The sequence below is a fragment of the Pholcus phalangioides genome, unplaced genomic scaffold (genome assembly GCF_987345545.1).
Source record: "Pholcus phalangioides strain wild (caught in Gottingen) unplaced genomic scaffold, Ppha-v1.0 ptg000010l_1, whole genome shotgun sequence".
Lineage (NCBI taxonomy): Eukaryota > Metazoa > Arthropoda > Arachnida > Araneae > Pholcidae > Pholcus > Pholcus phalangioides.
This window is the reverse complement of record NW_028301603.1, coordinates 41417520-41438380: the sequence shown is the minus strand read 5'-3', so window position 1 is coordinate 41438380 and position 20861 is coordinate 41417520. Positions and strand designations below refer to the sequence as shown.

At 36.7% G+C, this 20861-nt stretch overlaps 1 protein-coding gene across 1 annotated transcript in view; it reads left to right on the top strand.

Moving 5' to 3' along the window:
• The window catches only part of LOC149081494 (AMP deaminase 2-like), a 55288-nt gene that overhangs the window by 10936 nt on the left and 23491 nt on the right, over positions 1-20861 (top strand). The window contains exons 2-9 of the mRNA XM_089238432.1: positions 5547-5643; positions 8321-8540; positions 9785-9929; positions 10073-10262; positions 12375-12579; positions 13363-13492; positions 14603-14734; positions 19329-19373. Coding sequence (XP_089094558.1) covers positions 5559-5643; positions 8321-8540; positions 9785-9929; positions 10073-10262; positions 12375-12579; positions 13363-13492; positions 14603-14734; positions 19329-19373 — 1152 coding nt within the window. The 5' untranslated portion in view covers positions 5547-5558. The remainder of the gene's footprint in view (positions 1-5546; positions 5644-8320; positions 8541-9784; positions 9930-10072; positions 10263-12374; positions 12580-13362; positions 13493-14602; positions 14735-19328; positions 19374-20861) is intronic.

Here is a 20861-nt window from a genome sequence, read left to right as displayed (position 1 = left end):
TGCCAAATTGCGTGCTTGGCCCGGGTAGCAAAGTACTCAGTTGCGCTCTTGTATAATTCACTGTCGAAACTAAGAGTGCATTAATACCAAATATTTTTATCGATAAATATTTACGAAATTCGGTTAAAGCGAAGCTTTGCCTTCATTTTAACGACGATTTCGTGCATTTGGATCTGGGTCTGAGGGCCTGGCATGTTTCTATGTATTGAATACAATGTTGAGTTAGTTGACAAGTACTTCCATGACCCCCCCCCCCACACACACAGCATGCAGCAAGGCTCCTAGGGGCAGGGCACTTTTTCATGAAAAACCAAAAATGATAACTGTCTCTGTGGGTTATTCCACAGGGCGATGGGGCGATTTTCCCCATCGCCTCTCCCAAGAGCCGAATAATATTGGAAAGTTTTTCTTCTGTAAAATACAAATGATCCAATGCATCTGTACACAATAAGTTGTTTCTCCGACACTCACATTGCTCGGGATCTGCCTGCCTCCGTTCCATTCATAGCTGAGCATGTTTGCCTTCACTCCATTTGAAGCTAAAGATGTCTACCCTTACTCTACTTGCAGCTGAAGGTATCTGCCTCAGCTTCATTTGTAGCTGAAGATTTGTGCATCAGCTTCGTTCGCTGGTGAAAATGCTGGCCTCTAATCCATATCAAATTCATTCATTCATTGCCTCCTGTCCATTTGCAGCTGGAAATGTCTGCCTTCAGTCCATTTGTAATTGAAGATATTTGCCTCGGCTTCATTTTCAACTGAAGATGTCTGCATTGGCTCCATTCTCAACTGAAGATGTCTGCATTGGCTCCATTCTCAACTGAAGATGTCTGCTCCTTCTTCATTCAAAGCTGGAGATGTCTGCCTTCACTCCATTCGAAGCCGAAGTTGTATGCCTCCACTCCATTCATAGCAGAAGATGTAACGCACTGGGCCACATCTTGATATCCTGTCATCTTAGATGTTTTAAAATTCAGAAATAGGCCTAATAATAATATGCACTCACCTTAAAAATAGTCCCGCTCGTAACATAATTGTAACTGAGTGCAAACAGAAAAAAAAACAATGCAAAAATGGCACACTTTCTTTATATAAAGAGAAAACCATGGCAGCCATGCTTAACTGGTTTGACAACCGAAAGAGCCATCCAATCCCAGGCTTTGAGTTTTGGTAACGTCATATGTAAATGAAGGAAACTACTTCTTGCTCCGAAACAGGAACGGCAGTTGGGACCAATTCATGATGTCATATAGGAATAGTAACAATCCTTGAAGTTGAAACTTTGACAGTCACGGTTGTTAAGATCAACACTTCATTACCAATGGTGTTTGCTGGAAACAGGAATGAGAGAGAGAAGAACACAAACACTTCAAAAGCATGGGTGTCTGGAGCCACCCACATCTTAACACAAATACATCTAGGTAGCACATTTCCTTACAAAGGTGTCTTCACTCAGGCATGGATCCTGCGGAGGAGGGAAGATATAGCCATTTAGCAATTTTTGGTGTCAAACACATTTGACGGCAGACAAAAAGTGCAATGCTTGTTATAGTGCTGCCATCTGCCATCAAATTTTCAAACTATGGGTGAAGTTGAATAATTGTACCATTGTGAGCCTGTTGCTCTCTGTGATGAGACTTTTAAAGGAGAGATCTTTGATTACCATACTTCTACTGCCAAACAATTAGTTCTTACAGAGAAGCTCCCCCACGCCCACTAGTTATAATGGTGTGGAACGCAAATGGCGTTAAAAATAAAATTCATGAGCTTAAGGAGGAACTTTTCAATAATCAAGTAGACATCCTATTGTTAAGTGAAACATGGCTCTTACCAAGTCAACATATAAAAATCAACGGTTACACTGGTGTGCGAAAAGATCGTCTTTTTGGACGGGGGGGGGGGGAGGAGTTGCAATATATGTGAGGAACTCCTTTTCATTTTACGAAATCTCCCTCCCCCCTTCCACTCAAATGGAGGCCATAGCTATCAATCTTTACGTCAACAGAACTACAATGACCTTCTGCGCTATATACAAACCCTGTAGGAATAATCTTGATCTCTCCTTACTTGAGAATATTTTTAATTCAAGACTACCAACATTCATAGGGGGTGATTGGAATAGTAAAAATGCAATTTTTTATAGCATTGGATCCAACAGGTGCGGTAGAGTTCTTAGGAGGTTCTGCCTTGACAACTTTATTAACATCCACTCCACAAAAACTCCCACTCATGTTCCATCTATCCCCAGTCACCGCCCTGACGTAATTGATTTTGGTTTGTCCAAAAATTTTTTACACAAAATCAATACTTACACAAAACATATTCTTACACCTCCACATAATCCTGTCTTTTTTCAGGTAAATTTTCTATGCCCACGTAGGAGACGCATTTAAAAAAAAACTGACTGGGCCAAATTTCAGGATATTCTGCAGGACAAACCCACGTTGTCCCTTGACTCAGCTAGTGCCCAGGAGATCGACAATGCAGTAATTCAATTCACTAATACAATTCATGAGGCAATTTTAAATTCTTCCACTGAAAAGGTGGTTCTGGAGCACAATTACGGCCTCCCAAAAGAAATATTGCAAAAAATCAAACATAAAAATCGTATCCGTGGGTTGTGGCAACGCTACAGACGACGTTCAGGCAAAATCTCTTTAAATAGGTTAAACAGAGAAATTAGACAAGAGGTACAGTACCAGGTCAATGGTAGATTTACAGAATTCATCGAGAACGCTTCCGCTGAAAACAACAATATCTGGAAAGCATGGAAATTATGCAAACCTAAAGGCTCACACACTGTAAACAGACTTTTAGGACCCAATGGACCTGTAGTAACAGAGGATGAAATTGAGACTTTCGCAAACGCTTTTGAAAAGCAGTTTTCCCCGAATCACGTGCAATCCTTAAACACTCAAATTCGTTTAAGGAGAAGGGTTGCTGAATTCATTCATTATCACCTTCATCACCACAATCAACACATTGATTTAACGGACATCATTGAGGTCACGGGGCGCTGTAGCCCGGTCGATAAGATACTCGCCTAAAGTACCGAAGGATGTTTAGAGGTGTCGCGAGTTCGAACCCGGTTCATCCTTGTCAGGAAACTTTCCTGACACAGGGGTACAACAAAAAACGTTGACTTGACCGCAGCAAAAAACTGCTACCGCAGGGAGTCCCCCATCGAGGGGTTAGCGCACCAACCTCTCGATGAGTATGAAAAACAAGCCTGCCGTTCGGAATCTGCAATAAATTGTAGGTCCCGGTCTAATTAGCCCTTGTGTGCAGAAAATGACCGTGGTGCGACAAAAATGATCAAATGATCATTGAGATCACAGATATTATCTCCAAACAAAACATTAAAAAAGCTTGTGGTCACGACTTTATTGGGAACCTTGCTCTGAAAAATCTTCCACAAAATATGTTTTTTTTCTCTCACAAACATATTTAACGCTGCACTCAAAACAAATCATTTTCCTTGACCATGGAAACACTCAATCATCAAAGCTGTACTCAAAGCAGGATCTGACCCGATGCTTCTGATTTCGTACAGACCGATCAGCCTCTTATCTAATGGAAGCAAAATTTTTGAAAGAATAATTTCATCCAGATTCGAAAACTTCTTAACATTAAACAGTGTCATACGCCCTGAACAACATGGCTTTAGGCGTGAGCATTCTTGTGTCACATAACTGATTAGAGTCACTGAATTCATTACTGAAGCCTTTAATAACTACGAATTTGTTGCAGCTGCCTTTATTGATATTAGTAAAGCATTCGACAAATGTGATTATCCTACATTACTTGCAAAAATGATCGACTACCGATTTCCCTCCCATTATATTTTGTTCTTTCACAAATATTTAATAGGTAGAACCTTTCAAGTGTGAATTGGTGATAAATTATCATCCATTAGAAATATTACTGCATCTGTTCCACAGGGAAGTGTTCTAGGGCCACAACTTTTTCTTATTTACATAAATGCACTCCCTGCTCCTCAGGTGGGTATCCTCGCCTTGTTCGCTGACGATGCTGTAGTTTTATGCAATGCGAGGAGGGCCAGTCAGACGGCCAACAATCTTCAAGAAACAGTAGACAACATTGTTGAATGGTGTGATGAATCAGACCTGGTCCTTAATCAGGCAAAGTGCCAATTTGCTTGGTTTGCTAACAGAAGGAAAATCCCTCCATTTAGACGACTCTATATGGGAGAACACCCCCTTAAACCAGTTAAAAAAGTCAAATATTTGGGTTGTATACTCAACAAAACTATGACTTTCATACCCCATATAAAATATGCGTGCAACAAAGCCAATAACATTTTAGGTGCTCTCAATAAGATCACGTTTCTGCAGGCCAAGCTCTCTTTGAAAAACAAAATTCTGCTTTTCAAATCCATTATAAGACCAACACTTTTATATGCGTCACCTGCGTGGGCACATGCAACAAAAACAAATGCTAGAATTCTGCAAAGATCTCAAAATAAAATTCTCCGTAGATTTGTTCACGCTCCATGGTTTGTTCGAAATTCTAACATTCACAGAGACCTGGAGATGCCAAAATTTTTTTCTTATATTAAACAGTTGAATAGACATCAATTTGACTTGATGGCCACGTCTGAATTTAGTCATATACAAGAAATCGTCAATTACAGCGAAACCCCTAAGCCAAGAATTTCGGCTAGACGTAAAGTCTATAGAAGACTGAAGCAAATTTTTCACCTTCGGTGGGAAAATTTAGCATAGTGAGATTGTACATAGTGTTGTAAAATAATTTCATCTCTTTTCAATTTCTCTTGAACTTTTTTTTTCTGGCTCCTATCTATTCGTATCATATTTTCATCTTATTCACATTTACTCATATTTTATCCGCATTTTACTCGCATTTATATCAAAACAGAAAAATCACGAAAAAAAAAAAAATTTTCCTCCCCGTGCGAAGACTCGCTTTGAACTGGGCAAACATACATTAAAAATTTTTGATGTTGGACCGTCTTTTTGAGCTTGCTGTTTTACACATGTAATCCATTTTTGATGTACTTGTAGTGTTGTGTGGACTGCTTCATTGTGGCTCTGTCTGGATCCGTTGGTGTGTGGTGGCTCGCGAATGCTTTTACCTGGCTTAAAATTTTTTCAGCCATGGCCATGCTCCCCAATTTTGACCTAATTCTTTTTCTCACTTACATGCACTCACTTACTGACATACATCTTTCATTCACTCCTTCATAGGCCTATCTGAGCCCGTCAGATTTCCCACTATTAGCCCATAGGCGCTGGGAATGGGGGTAAAGTTCTAATGCTGGTCTGGATCTTTGTGCCTTGAAGTTTATTTTGACTGAAGCACATTTCAACAAAGATTTCTATTAATACTCATTAAAAGGTTTTTATCGTATAAATCATGCTCAAAAGATCTAAAATCTACTATAAACTTTGTTTCTGTCTTATTAGCCCTGTCCGTATTAAATGACTGAGCTGCTGTGACATCCGAATGATATGCTAATATAGATTATAATTATCATTAATAAACCAATGTTTTTCCCCCACTAGGATATAGACATAATGGATTACATAAACTATTCGGCCAAGTCTGTGAAAAATGATGATGAGAGCTCAGATGAGGAGAAAGAGTGTTCTGTGTGTTCTGGTGAGACATTTACAAACTTGTCACAGTATTAAGTACCATGCTGTCTGTATCTTGTTCTTGACCCTAAATTTTTTCTAATTAAAAGTAAAAATTTAGTCATAATGTGAGAAAATTTGTTTGTCACATCCAGTGGGTGTACCAGCTTCCCCTGCTTATAAGAGTATAAACATAGTGCATGCTGGTTTCTGATTCTGTGAGTTGGAACCATTACGGGTTGGTTAAAAATCTTGAAATTCAGGTTTTTAATCGATTTGTAATGGCACCAACTCACAGAATCAGAATCTAGCATGTGTAACGTACCGGCCGTCGTTACATCCCGGATTCTATTTTTACTTTTCCCCAATGTAAAGTTAGCTCTTGCGAATGACAATAATGAAACAAACAATATTTTTTTCCACTAATATTATTTATTAACATTAAAGTTTTTTACAGTTGAAGGATTAAACATAAACAACAATCTTTTACAGTTTTAGCTTTAGTAATTATTGCACATCAAAATGTATTTGGTCTCACCGATCTGTCAATCTGTTAGACTGAGTTTGTTGCACCCATGTATCAGCTTCTCTTATTGCATGGATGTCACTGGCCAGTATCCCAAGTAGTTGAGTCTCGAGACGGTGTCTACTCAGCATCTCATGTGATGGAGGTTCTATGACGGTATCAGCACTGCTCCGCTGTCCCTGTCGAGGTCTCCCTTCTCCCGGTGAGGCACACTAGACCGGTTTCAGTGAAAAGTCAACATCCCGAAGAGAAAGCTAATATGCCATGTCTCGTCTTCCCACGGCTGCTAGGCATAAGAGCCCCTAGGTCGTAGAAGAGATTCACCAGAACATAATGACGTACTCTGCACAAGGCAAGACGCCTTGCTAAGTGCTGCACTTTGTATGTTTGTTTAGATCTGCCCTTTTCTCTGCACAGTGGTGGTTTTTAAGGAAAAACCTCTATTCCAAGAACCAATCAGACAGCAGAATCAACAGCCTGTAAAAACTTTAACATACTGAACAGTAAAACTCATTTACATATCATACGAAACAAAATTACTTTTAACTTTTGGCATATGGAAGTTGGCAACATAGGAAAGGTAAACATTGAAGACCTGGCCAGAGTCTGCAACAATGGGTCTATTGCACATTGAAACTCTCATGAAACTATTGACCAAGGAGTGGTCCATGGCCCACAGACGGCATGAAGGTAAAAACATTGTATATTTTTCTTGTATAATATATTGCAAAACATTTATCACAATTTTATATTGCACATTAACATTTATTTTCTTTATACAGAGTTAGACGACGACTCTGCGGGACCCTAAGATTGGGAGAGGAAGGTAATACGACAAGATCCATCACACGGGTGTAAACAAAATTTATGTGGGACATCGGTAGCCTGACCTCTAGTCCCAAAAGGCCACACCCCCTGACTGCCAGACTTAGCGAACATAACTGGCCCGAGCCGAAATGCCAGCGAGTACCTCGGGTGGTTTCCAGTAACCAAGAGGTCACTGAGGCCTAAACAGGAATTAAATTGAAATGCAGGAATTTGTGAAAGATCCCAGGTCGTCATGTTACAATTAATAATGGGGGAGGGAGCAAATCTCCTATATTTTCATTTCCAATTCAATTTTATTAATCACATCAAAAAACTTATATTGTGCAAAATGAAGAAAATCCATCCAAGGGACCATTGTTGATCCATACTGGTGGACATGATCATTGAGTTAATTTTCAAACATGAATAGTAGATGATAATAAACTAATCATAATTAAAAAATAAATAACAAACAAAACAAAGACACAAGACAGAAAAATCATCTATGAATATGACATACACACACACACACAGGCAAAAATATTACATTGATTTAAATTAAGATGAGTGATTTGTTTTATTCATATAAATAAAATAAATTATAAATGAAGCAAATAATTAGTATTAAAATAAATAATGGCAACAACAGAAGGTGCGATTCAAATTTTTGAGTGATGGGGTAGTGTTTTCTTCCCGGGAGGGACAGAGCCTGGGTCGTGTCTGGTCTGACGGGGTAGTGTTTTCCTTTTTTTAAAAAAAATATTGCATATTAAAAATAGCTTTTAATTATCATTTATAGAGAGCAAATATTGTTTAAGACATTTTTTTAATACAAATAATAAAGTGCAGTCAACAATGTCAGATGGCAGATCGTTGTAAAATTTCGGAAGAAGAAACGTAAAATGATTTCTCTTTACTGTTTTATGATTAAGTGGTATAGATAATGTATTGCTAAATCTACTCGATGTTCTTGAAGTATTGAAAGGTAAATCGAGTTGATTTTTATTTAAAATTATTATCGATCTGTGAAAATATAGATAATGACGCACTAGGGGGTATATTTAGGTGGAGAAAAAAGTTCATATGTGAGGGAGTGGAATAAACGTTAATAAGTGCTCTAATTATTTTTTTTGTATTTGACTGATGGGACGTGCTTATGCAATCACTTCCCATACATATTTGGATGACTATAACTCCAAAAAATTTTCTCTCTTGAAATGTTTTCAGTGAACTCTTTTTTTTTTTTTTTTTTGCCAACTTCTGACTCTTCTTTCGACCAACTTCTTCCAACATTTTCAAAAGTATTCACTTTATTTTTGAAGTCATTGAGGTAAATTCAATATAATTGCGTGTTGCATTTTTTTTAAAGGAGGGAGCGAATCTGGAGATCACTTAAACACTGATTTCAAGGTTCCAATAATATTGACGCCACTGGAACAAGAAGAGCATAAGGAAGCTGCACAAACAATCATCCATCATTCGCAAGAGAAGATCATGTCGAATGAGATATCTGCTCCGTATGAAGTCTCCCACATCCCGATCGAAATGCATGAATCAAGGATTGCTATACAGAAGAAACTTTCTTCCAAGTATGTAACATTCGTGTGTTGCTGAATATCAATGTATTTTTAGTGATGAAAATGTTCGTGGACCAATCATAACTGAATATTAACTCTACCTTTTATTTTGCATAATTTATAAAAAAAAATTTTGGGGAAAAATATAACATCAAGCTGAATCATGCGAGTTATTCCAATGAGATAAAGTAACCTATAAATGTCGGCTGGGGGGACCAAAAGATGACAGAACTCCACAATTTTTGTGTTTTTTGTTTTAACAGTATAAAACGTGGTTAGCCCAAGAATTGTGCCATCTGAATAGGAGGAGGATATTCAAGTGACAGTGGGGTAGTGTCTATCTCTGCTTGTCTGTTCAATGTCAATGAATAAATTTGTTCATCAAGTGCACGCAGTGAAAAGGAACCTGCGTCTAAAACACAGTACTGTTGAGGTGGACCACTATGTTGACGTCAAAGATAATTGTCAGCACAACTTTGCCAGCCAAAATACTGGTTTGCATCAAATGTTCTCTGTCCCACAGGATGTTCTCATTTGAGACTAATTATTATCTCCGTTGTACCAAAATAACAACGGTGTCACCTAGGAATAGACTCGTGCCATGCTTCATTCGATTGGGCATGTTATAGGTTTTTCAACCCTATGAAGCAGCAGAGTAGAAAAAACAGAACTCCCCCCCCCCCATTTCAAAATGCTAATTTTTTTACAATAAAGTAGGCTATCTTTCAATTATCCACAGATGCAAACTAAGAGATAGGAAAGTGATAAATCAAGTTTACAAAATATCTGGGCTTGTTGGTGCTGAAATAAGAGGCTTCTAACTAGGCAAGATATATCCTCAATGCCGCTTTAAGGGTTAAAAAAGTTTACTGCACTCTGGATCTACTGGCCATGTTCTGTGCTAAAACTAAAAATATAGAACCATATAGCGCTGCCAAGATCTCATCCCCTTATGAAATAACTGCACTTACTCGAATTGACACATTCCTAAATCTACCCTATATCTTACTGTTCATTTAACTGCAAAAATGTGAATTGATTCTTAATATTGTCACTGATTCTAACAGGCACTGACAAAAAAAAAAGTGTTGTATTCCATAACTGTATTTGAGTTGTCAGCTTTGTCTATGTTTCGTTGGATGAATCTAGGGTCATGCCTGGTTTCATTCATTATGTTTTATTTGAACCTGTATAATATCCATGAAGGTATTGTGCATTAACACAATTGTGACTTGGTTTTTTTTTCATGTATCAAGGGTTCAAAAAGATATCGAGGACAAAATGAGCCATCTCGGAACAGAAGTTGACGAACAGAGTATAGATGTGCTTGATCAGTTTACAGAGCATGATTTCGTCCCTCACTACCAAAGAGTAGCAGTCAGTGGAGAGGACACATCTGGAGTAATTATATTTATTACGAGAAACTTTATACCAGAGATAATCTATTGTATCCCTATCTGTATTAAAAAATATCTGAGGGAATCTCTCCCAACAAATCTGTTTACAAATGAAATGATTCCTGGAATTTCACACATTTTTTGCAGGTTCCTTTAGAAGATTTGCAGCAAGCATCGCAACTCTTGTATGAAGCTCTCAAGATGAGACACCACTACACGCAGCTGTCTAAGCAATCTTTCCCAGCAACAACAGCTAGATTTTTGAGTTCTGTTGGTGCGGTTCCTGTCAATGGTCCAACGTCTTCAGATTCATACCCGAATTTTCAGCCAGATGAAGGTTAGTGTTATTCTATAATATAGGGCCTACCTAGTACATGGGTTGACGGCATTGTAACAGGCGCTGTGGTGGTCAATTGGTCATAGTGACGGACTTGCATCACAAGGTCCCGGGTTTGAATCTCACCATCGCTACAAGTGGTAGTCAGCTGAAGTTGGGTTTATGTGGTTCCCAACTTCAAGGCGCGAACACGAGCCGATCTCCCCTTTAAACAGTCTTGCCACAGACTTACAAACAGTACAAATGTAATTCAATCATAACACATCACTCACTTCACTTCTGAAATATACATGGCAGCACTGAAAAATCAAACACAACACTACATATGCATTCAGACTGTTAGATACACAAAAGTTACACTGCCGGCGCAACTCACTAGGTAGTAAATCGCCCATAGATGGTGATAGACCTGAGTTGTGCTCAATTTGAAAAAAAGAAAGGCATTGTAACAAGTGGAATTGTATTTACTACTTGTATGAGGGAAAGTTAAAAAATTATCCATTTTTTTTAGTGTATTTGTAAGAATCAGTTGTTTTTTATTGTAAGAAACAAATATCAGAATTCAACAAGTACTTCATTTTTCTACTCAGTTGCTCTTCTATTCGATGAATTGGTTCAGTGATCCATAATTTTCATCTATTTCCTTTTAAAGAAGCAGCTTTTTGGTTGGTCATCCAAAGAAATTTATGCAACTGATTAATCGGATGCACCCAGATTCTTAAATTTTCCCAGATTTTGAACTTTCCAACAAATGTGGGCTGCTGGAAATCCAGTCTTGACATCCCAGAAAAAAACATCAACACCATCCTGCAGCGAAGAGAGCTACATAAAATATGGGCTATAACTTTATACATAGATTAGTGTCTTGAAAAAGCATAGAATGTTATTGTCTCTTATGCAGAGGAATTCCAAATTCATGGGACAGGCTTTCAAAAGTGATAGGACTTATAAACAAGCATTTCCGGTCATAGAATGTGCAGTCAAATCACAATGACAAAGACAGTACGGGGGGGGGGGGGGTTTAGGGAGTGCACAACAGCACTTCACCAAAAGCAAATATATTTTTCACAAATTTGTTACAATAAAGTGCGATCAGCCATTCGAGGGTGCAGGGTATTGTTATGTGGTAGGCCTTCTCATTGTGCGACCTGGGTAATGCAAATTCTACCACAAGTCATCATACTCATTGATCATTGTTTGGGGAAGCATAACTTTGATGGTCATTAAAACAAACTTCAGTCTAATCCGAAGGTGCATATGATGCACCCTCGAATGGTTAATAGCACATATCGTATCGCCGCAAATCTGTCAGAAAAATAGATATTTGTTTTTGGTGAAGTACTGTTCAGCACTTTCTAAAATCATCTTCTACCACCTTTGCTATTATGATTTGACTGCACATTCTATGATAAAAAATGTTTGTTTAGGAGTCTTAGAATATTGAACATACAGGGTGATTTTAAATTCATGGGACAAACTTTAAGAGGCGATATAAGTTCTACTCCCTCTTGTAGTCACCGCCAAGGACTATAGTAATTGTGACTATCCAGGATGTATTGATGTGGATTATCTATCTATATATACATATGATTTATTTTCTCTGTGTATCTTCCTAAAAATTTACAATTTTAGTATGATCGTCGTCAAACTTTGCATATATATGAAACAAGAGTCGTATTGAACGATAAGCCACTTTGAAAGTTCGCCAGTGCTGTGAAAATGCCTGAAGTGGGCAAAAAATGTTGTGCAACAAAGATTTCTCTGCTTCAACAATAACTTTCGGAATGCTAACTTTGATTAATGTGGTTCGCTAAGAATGCATTTCAGACATGCATTATGCCTTTAAAATAGTTTGTCGCTTCTTTAATGCTGCCAGTATTGTGTATAATAGTTTATTCTTTTATGATGGTTTGTCGCATTTTCAATCCTCCCAGTAATTGAAGATAACCGAGACAGCACCGGGTATCATAGCTAGTGATTCATATAGCTCTACACAGTCTGTGTTATTTCCATCACACAGTTATTATTTGTGTAGAGTCAGTTACAATGAATGTTTTAATACATGTGTATGTTTTTGAATTGGTTATAAATTATGATGCTTATTTTTTTTAGTGCCAAAATGTAGCAAGGACCCATGGGGTGGTGAATTATTGCCAAATTTAAACTATGCATTGCAGATGGAAGAAGGTGTCGTGCAGGTGTACAATAATCGAGAAGATATGGAAGACGGAAGACGTGTAAACTATCCATTCCCATCTCTGCGAACCTTTATTACTGATATGAACCTCATGTGTGCCATGATTGCTGATGGACCTCTGTAAGTTATTACTCTGAAAAGCCATTTAGAGTATCAATCATTCCATTAATCACTATTATAAAAATGTAAATTTGTATCGAAGAAGCTGACTGAACCTTGGTTAGTGCTGCAGGTTGGGGATCCAATCCTCGTAAGAGGGAGACAAAAGCATAACCATTCTAAATCTCTTTCAAAACTGAGTTCCAATCTAGTCAGTTGGAACATGAGTGGCGCAGTGGTAAGATGCGCGTCTATCGCCATGAAGTTGACCATTAAGTTTGCTTGTGTTTGATCCGAGCAAATAGCAACAAAAAAAGTTCTTTTCTTACCTGATCTGCACCAACCTTAAATACATGACACCTCAATACATCCTACCTCTGTGCGAGACAAGGACGGAAATATTACATTACTATTATTTCCAGCTCAACTCAATTGGTAGTTAATTGCCATGTGATGATATGACCAGAGTTAGTGAGTGAGGGGGATAGGGAAGAAAAGTTCTAGTTAGTTCTTGCACATAACAAGAGTCCAGTTTAAAAGGTTTTTTGCCATTGTTTAGCCATCATAAGCTGGAAGCCTCTAACCTTTTTGCTTGGGAGGGGGACACACTGGTGGATCAGCCTCTTATCTCCCCACTCTTCAAATGTCCTTTGCTTTAAAAAGTTTTTAACATCATGAGAATTGAATGATTTTATGCATGTTTATTATTTTGGTATATCATAAGGATGCCTCCTAAAACTTTTCTGAATTAAAGAATATTCAAAACACAACAGTCGAGTGATTATTTCTTGATTTCTTCGGTAGGAAATCATTCTGTTACAGACGTCTGAGTTATTTGTCATCCAAGTATCAACTTCATGTCTTACTGAATGAACTGAGAGAACTTGCCGAACAAAAAGCTGTGCCACATCGAGATTTCTATAACATCAGAAAGGTTGGTGTATGATTGATACCCATTATGAGATTCAACTAGAAGCTTTTTCATTTTATTTATTTTCAATTGTATAACATTGCTGCCAAAATCTCTAGAATTTTCTGGAAGACTTTCAAATTCCTACGATCATATTCTCCCAAGACTCCTGAAAAACTCATAACTCCCAATTTTAACCTCGATTACAAATATCTTCACTTCTGATAGGAAAAAAAACGACTCTAATAATCATTTTTCCGTAAGAAGTCAGTTCCCTGTATCCTCCCTAAAATGACATCTCATGCTTAAGTGAATTATCGTCACTGCTTCAAATCATGAAGAAATGTTTCAACTTAGGGAGGGGAGACAAAATTTGCCTTTCCAAGTTAACCAACCTCTGTTTGGCCTCTACGCAGTCTACAATAAGGGGGATATGACTGGTGTCCTAGATGAGTATACATTTAGTTTAGTCTGTCTCATTTTTGTCTGATAGTGATATTTTTTTGGGGTAATTTTGATTTGCGTATAGTAATGGCAGGCAATTTAATCTACTGTTGGGTAATAATTTGTTACTTTTACACGAATTTGCAATGGCTATTGCTGTGCCACATTATCCCCTACGATTTTGCTTTCATTAATTAAAAATCCTCACTTTGCTTAAAAAAAATCTTATTCCTTCTGATCATAGCAAAGGCAGACTGGAAGAAATTAATAGATTGACACCTCTCTCGAACTTTTAATATTACTCAAATTGGTGAATTGTTTCTCGTCTTGCCTTACCAGTGCTCTACTGGCAGGATTTCAGCTTCAGGTTTACTTTATATCCCTTATGATCTTCAGGGCTGGGTCATGGGTGCATCAGATGTTCTGTCTGTGTACTGTTGTAAAAATTCCCATTCTTGTGAAGATCTCCCTGATTATCATTCCCGAAACTGTCGGCATCTATTGGGGAATAATTATAATCACGAGTATAACAGTGTTATTGATTATAAGTGCAATATCATAGATCAGATTTTTTTGCAATCTTTTGCTGCAACAGCAATTGTATCCAGCAATATTACCCAAAGCTGCCAAAATTTTAATTCTATATGACCTACTTTCACAAAATCTATTCTTTTTATTTCCTGTTCACAGGTTGACACCCATGTTCATGCTGCATCGTGCATGAATCAGAAGCATTTGCTGAGGTTCATCAAAAGGACCATGAAAAAGTGTCCAAATGAGATAGTTTGCATCTCCAGTGGAAAACACCTCACTCTAAGAGAGGTATGATAGAATAAGAAAGTTTATTTTTTAGTTGACAATTTTTTTTTTTGCAAAATAAATTATGTATAATGGGATTCAATAAGATTGTCTGAATATGGAGAAGGTGGTTAAAAATAGGTGGACTCTATCTCATAACCAAACACTGAATTAGAAACAAAAATTTCATTTAAATTTTATTTTGCTCCCAATACTGATATATCAGAGGCACCCTGAAGAAAACATTGAGGGGCTGAAAGTTGCCAGTCGTCCTGTATTTACTCGACTCAAAATTTTATGGTAAATTTATGGTGTAAAAAAAATGACTGATCCCAGAGGTTCTCCCTGATGTCTTTTGTAAGGACTGGGGATGTAACTAATGCTGCTGCATAATTGTGCGCTAGGTATGTATAGTCTAGCAGTAATATTTCCCCAATTTTAGGGTTTTTTATTTAAAATGTTACATAGAGCATTCCCATTTCAAGAAGTAAAGTGAAACTCCTACACAGTGGTACCTTCGCTAAGGAAAATAATTTGTTTCAGAATTTCATTTGTTAGCTGAATCACGATTTGCCATAGGTTTCTATGGAAAATCGCTTAATTCGTTCTAGGAACTGCCCAAAATTTCAAAATAACTTTCATAAAACACTAACAAGCACTATAAAAACATATATAACCTGACTGAAGGGGCTGAGATAAATATCTTCACAATTGGATAAACGAGAATTTAAAGGAGGATGAAAAACTGAATATCTTCATATTTTACACTATGTTATACTATGCAGTGAGATTCATGATGCATAGTGATAAAAACAAGTGTGCGAGGTGTTGTGCTATGTGATATAGTCAGTAAATTTATTTCTTGCACTCATGCACAAGGAAAAAATAAGTTCCTAGAATGTCCAGGTCCACACAAGCCTGGTATTAAGCTTCTTCCCATATGCACTTGAGCCATTTAAGTCTAAGGCTTTCTTTTTTCAAATGAATTTTCTCATAGCTCAATCATTTACTTCACATGAAATGGCTTAAAATCTTTCTGAAAGAGAAAAAAAGGTGTATGTATCTGGAAAACGATTGCAAGGTGGAAATAAATTAATCTGGGGAGAATGACAGTTACACGTAGGATTCATTTATTTTGCACAGAAATTTAGTTCACAAAGCGGTTGTTTTATTTCAAACATGTGTCCATACCTAAAAAATATTTGTTAGAATCTGTATTCATTAGCCAGGGTAGAAAAATGTCTAAAAAATCTTTTTTAGCCAAGAAATTTGTAAGGCAAAGTGTTTGTTAGCTGAGGTATCACCATATAATGATATTACTCTCCCCCAACATACTTCCCCGTTGGTTAATATATTCCATTTATAATGCCAAATCTTGTATATATAAATACGTTGCTCTTAAGTATGTGAGTTTCAATGTGTAATTGTATGAGATTGTGTCCATCTCTTTGAATTGTCGTAAATTTTAAAGACTGATTGTTAGTCAAATCCTGGTATAACAAATTGGACCAGTCAGACAATTTTATTTATTGAATCAAGAAAACATTGAATTTGGAATAATCACTATAATACGCACTGGGAAATACACACCTAGAAAAAAAATTGTTCAGAGTTCTATGTTATTACATTTTTTTTTTTTTTTAATATCTTCAGAAATTTGAATGGGATTTACTTTTGTTTTTACTTGCAATTATTCTATGAATTTTTTCAGTATGTTCGTTGCTTATGCTAAAGCAGCTTTGGTAAAACTCAATGTATGTGCTGAAATAGCCATTGGCTTTTCTATGTGCTTTTGATCATGTGTGCTGTTGGGGAAAAAAAGAAATAGGTGTGTGTGTGTAATACTGATTTGAAAATTTTAAATCTGGTAATGGTATTTCTTGCTTTGAAATTTGAAAATAAATTTGAATAATATTGAGTAGCAAAGACGGAATTCTCCAGTTTGCCAGCAAAAAAATGTAGAAGAAAAAATAATTTTTTATCCCTTTCAATTTCCCCCATGCGTTAATATAAAAAAAAGAAATAGGTAACACGCTGCAAAACTCAACTTTAACAAGGCAGACTTTCCCCTTTTGCAAAATATTCTTCGCACCCATTTCCCTGATTTCATTTCATCACCTTCCTCAAATGATGTTCATATTCTCTGAAGTAAATTCAAAGCTGTTATCGAAAAATGCAAAGCCTCTGTTCTCATCAAAAATACCTCTTCAAAATACATCTTTAAACCCTGGATCAATCGTGGTGATATCTATTTAAAAAGTAAAATTCGCCGAAATGTCTCCAAACTTAAATTCAATAACTTTCTCTCAGAAATAAGATCTCAGACTCTATACATGACCTTAAAGATCTTGTATTTTCCCAAAAAACAAATTACCTAACTAACTCTTTACCTCAATTCCTTCAAACTAACCTCTCAAAATTTTGGAATTTCCTTTGCCCTAAATCAGCTGGTCTGTCTTCCCTTAAAATTGATAACATCGACTTCTCACCTCGAAATATCGCTACAGAATTTAATCAAGCTTTTTTCTCTGACCCCACTCTTTCTCAGTACTCATTTTCCAATTCATTATTCAACACTATTCCTGTCTTCACTAAAACAGGCCTTTTGAACCTTTTAAAAAAACTGAAACCCTTGCTCCATCCACTGGCTCAATGGGATTCCAAATCATGTTCTCAAATTTTGCACTGATGAAATTTTTAATTTTCTTCAACATTTCATTAAGCTCATTTAACTTGCCCTCTGACTGGAAAATTGGTAAGATTATCCCAATTCATAAATCGGGATCTTTTCAAATCCCCTTAATTTCAGACCAGTCGCTATCACCTCTACTTCCTGCAAGCTTTTTGAGCACATAATTGCTAAGGAAATCCGCTCACACCTTAATTCAATAAACTTTTTCCCTAATCAACAAAACTTTTGATCATCTTTATCAGTAACTACCCAATTAGCTCTTTTCATACATGATTTATCGAGCAGTATCGACACACAAAAACGTCCAAACTGATATAATTTTCTTGGATTTCTCTAAAGTTTTCGACAGAGTGCCCCACAATAAACTTCAAACTCCAAAACCTTGGTGTATGTTCAACTGCTCAAATTGGTGAAAGCCTTCCTTACCAACCGCAGTCAGTTTGTCTCCTTCAAGGGCCAGAACTCCCCCATTTCTTCAAGTTTAGTCTGGCACGCCCCAGGGTTCGGTTCTTTCTCCATTATTATTTTCGATTTATATAAACAATCTTCCTAATTCTATCAATTGTCATATCAGACTCTTTGCAGATGATTGTGTCATCTACCAAACAGTGCACAACGAATCCAACCGAGCACTCTCCAAAATAACCAACATTATATCAGAATGGTGCTTGTCCTGGCAATTGCCCTTAATTCTTCAAAAGCAGTTTTTATGAAAATTACTCGCAAAAGACTTCTCCTCGGTTCTTCTTACACTATCAATAACTCCTTAATCACCAAAGTTTCTAATTATAAATATATGGGTGTAATTATTTCTGCCGACCTTTTTTTTTTCTTCATCTTGGAACCTCAAAAACTCCACCCATCACCTCAGACATCTCTGCTTCCAAACCTGCATCCTTCCTGTACCCTCATATGCCTGTGAAATCTGGGACCCCCCATACTCTCTCTCTCAAACATAGACAAATTAGAATCTATTCAAAATAAATCTGCCCGCTTCATTTTTAATTGTTGGTCATCCTCTGCCTCCATCACTGAACTCAAGTGCCAACTCAATATGCAAGATAACCTTGCTTTTCACCCATGATATATCTCTCATTTAACTTTCCTTTTCAAAATCTTTCATGGCCATTTTCATACCACACTTCCAATTTTCTAATTTCAGCTTCATACTTTTCAAAAAAAATTAACCATTCACAAAAATTGAAACCAATCTTTACATTCACAGATTGTTTCAAATTTAGTTTCTTTTCTCAAACAATAACTGATTGGAACAACCTCCCATCAAACATTATTGATTGTACAACAGTTTTTGATTTCCTTTGTAACATCAATCGTCTCTATCAAACTTCCTTATCGCATTCCCTTGTATAAGCCTCGGCCAAGCAATATTGAATAAATAAATAATACATTAAATAGTGCCAAATTTTATCATAAGATTTGCAAGACCCCAGACAACTATTCTTTATGAGATGTCTAAAATGATTGACAAAAATTACTTTTGTTCCTGTATCTGAGGGCTGGCATGTGACCAACATCTGTGAGGCGCAAGTTGATGCCTTGTTACCGATGCCAAAGCATATCACTAGTTCCTCAAATAAGATAATCTGGCCTACATGCCATTTATAAACCCGCTTCCTTTCGACAAGTTCCTTACATGAGAAATATAATCTGTTCTAGGTGCAGCAATTGAAATTAAATAAATTAATAAACTTTGTGGTTTATTAAATAACCATTTACTCATTATTACTTGAACTTCACTGTTCGTTCAGGTGCATAACTTGAATGTATTCTTAACAAGGAGTCAATCATTTTGAGACTTCAGAGCATATGTTTATCAGTATATCGTATAATCTTGTGTTTGAAGTTCAGATTTAAAAACTTGTTTCTTTGTACCTTTCTTTGGGTTTTGTTTTTTTCCTCGTCAAGCTGAAAAAAGGCGACTTGCGTACCCTGGGTTCCTCACCCCCTAAAGTAAGGTGAATTATTATTTATTTTCTTTGTTTTGTTTTTTTTGTACGCAAGCAACACTAATGCATTTAAAGGCCTTTGGCACTCATTCAGCACTAATAAAAAAACACACCTTCCTTATTGCACTTCGCTTTTTTTTTTTTTTTTTGGTGCTTTAGCTGCTTCTATGGATGAAAACAATAATTTTCTTCATGCATAAACACATTTCTAGAGTGGATAGTAACTTTACATAGATATGTGTATTGTATTTACCTGACTATAAGACTATTATTTGCATAAGAGATGGCTCCTTCTATTTTGATGAGGTTAATCTTGGGAAAATTTTGTAAAGATAATTATTTAGGGTGAGTTGCAATATTTCTGTTTGGGCTCTCTTTGACTAACCTCTGCATTACTTGGCCATTCAGGTCAGTATCCGGTCCTCAAGAAACTGCCTACCAAGATAGGTTTTTTTTTTTTTTTTTTTGTATTTCTTCGTTAGCCTCTATCACTTTTCTTTAATTGATTGTTCGATGGCAAGATTTAAGTAAACTTTTTAGCACAAAGGATATTTTTTTATGTGTGGGAGGGTAACAGCAGCAGAAGCTGTGATAATGCTTTAAGAAGTTTTCAAAGAAGAGGCATAAAGCTTTCAAGGATTTACATGTGGTGACACCTAATTTTCAAGATAAAAATTCTATAAAGAAAAGAAATTAGTCTTATGGCCAGGTAAACACTGTATTTATCTCAATTCATGAAATTTTTAATTTTTACTTGTCAAATTTTAGTACAGTGAGGGATGTAAGTAATTTTTTGAAATTCAAAGTTTTGTGGTTAAAAATCTATTTGCAGAGCTTGGCTATGCGCAAAGTAGAATTAAGTGAGGTCCCACATGATAAAGGGTTAGAGATGCTGCTTTTTGCCAGCAAATTTTTGTATGTTACATTGATTTGGGGGCCCCCAAATTATGAGGGCCTAGCTTGCCTGTACAGAAATTAGATGTAGGTGTAGTGGGGGAAATGATCGAAACACAGCAACACCATGCTGATATCTGACTAGATTTATCGCATGATTAACATTAGATTAAATAACCATAACAAGTATATGATGAGTTACATGGTGTAGTAGCAGTAGTAGTAGTGGTCACATTCCACTTGCGACTATATGCTTCAAGGTGGGAGTGGCACTAGCAGCGCACACTCGTTGATATGCAGATTAGTCAGAAGTGTTACCAGATCACAACAGTAGGCTATTTGAATTTTTATCAGACAATCATCACGAGGATTGATTACTATTCTTTTCCAAAATCACATCTTTCAAATGCTTGCTATTAAAACGTTTCAGTGTTTGTCAGTACACTGCAGGAGTTTTGTACTAAAACTTAGCAGCTATGTCTGGTGTAACTTCTGCCATTTCACAATTGTTTTAGGGCTGCACATTTTATTAACCTATGGTTCATATAGGACATGTCTTTAAGTCGGAATTTTTCAACAGTTGCTCTGTACCGGGTTG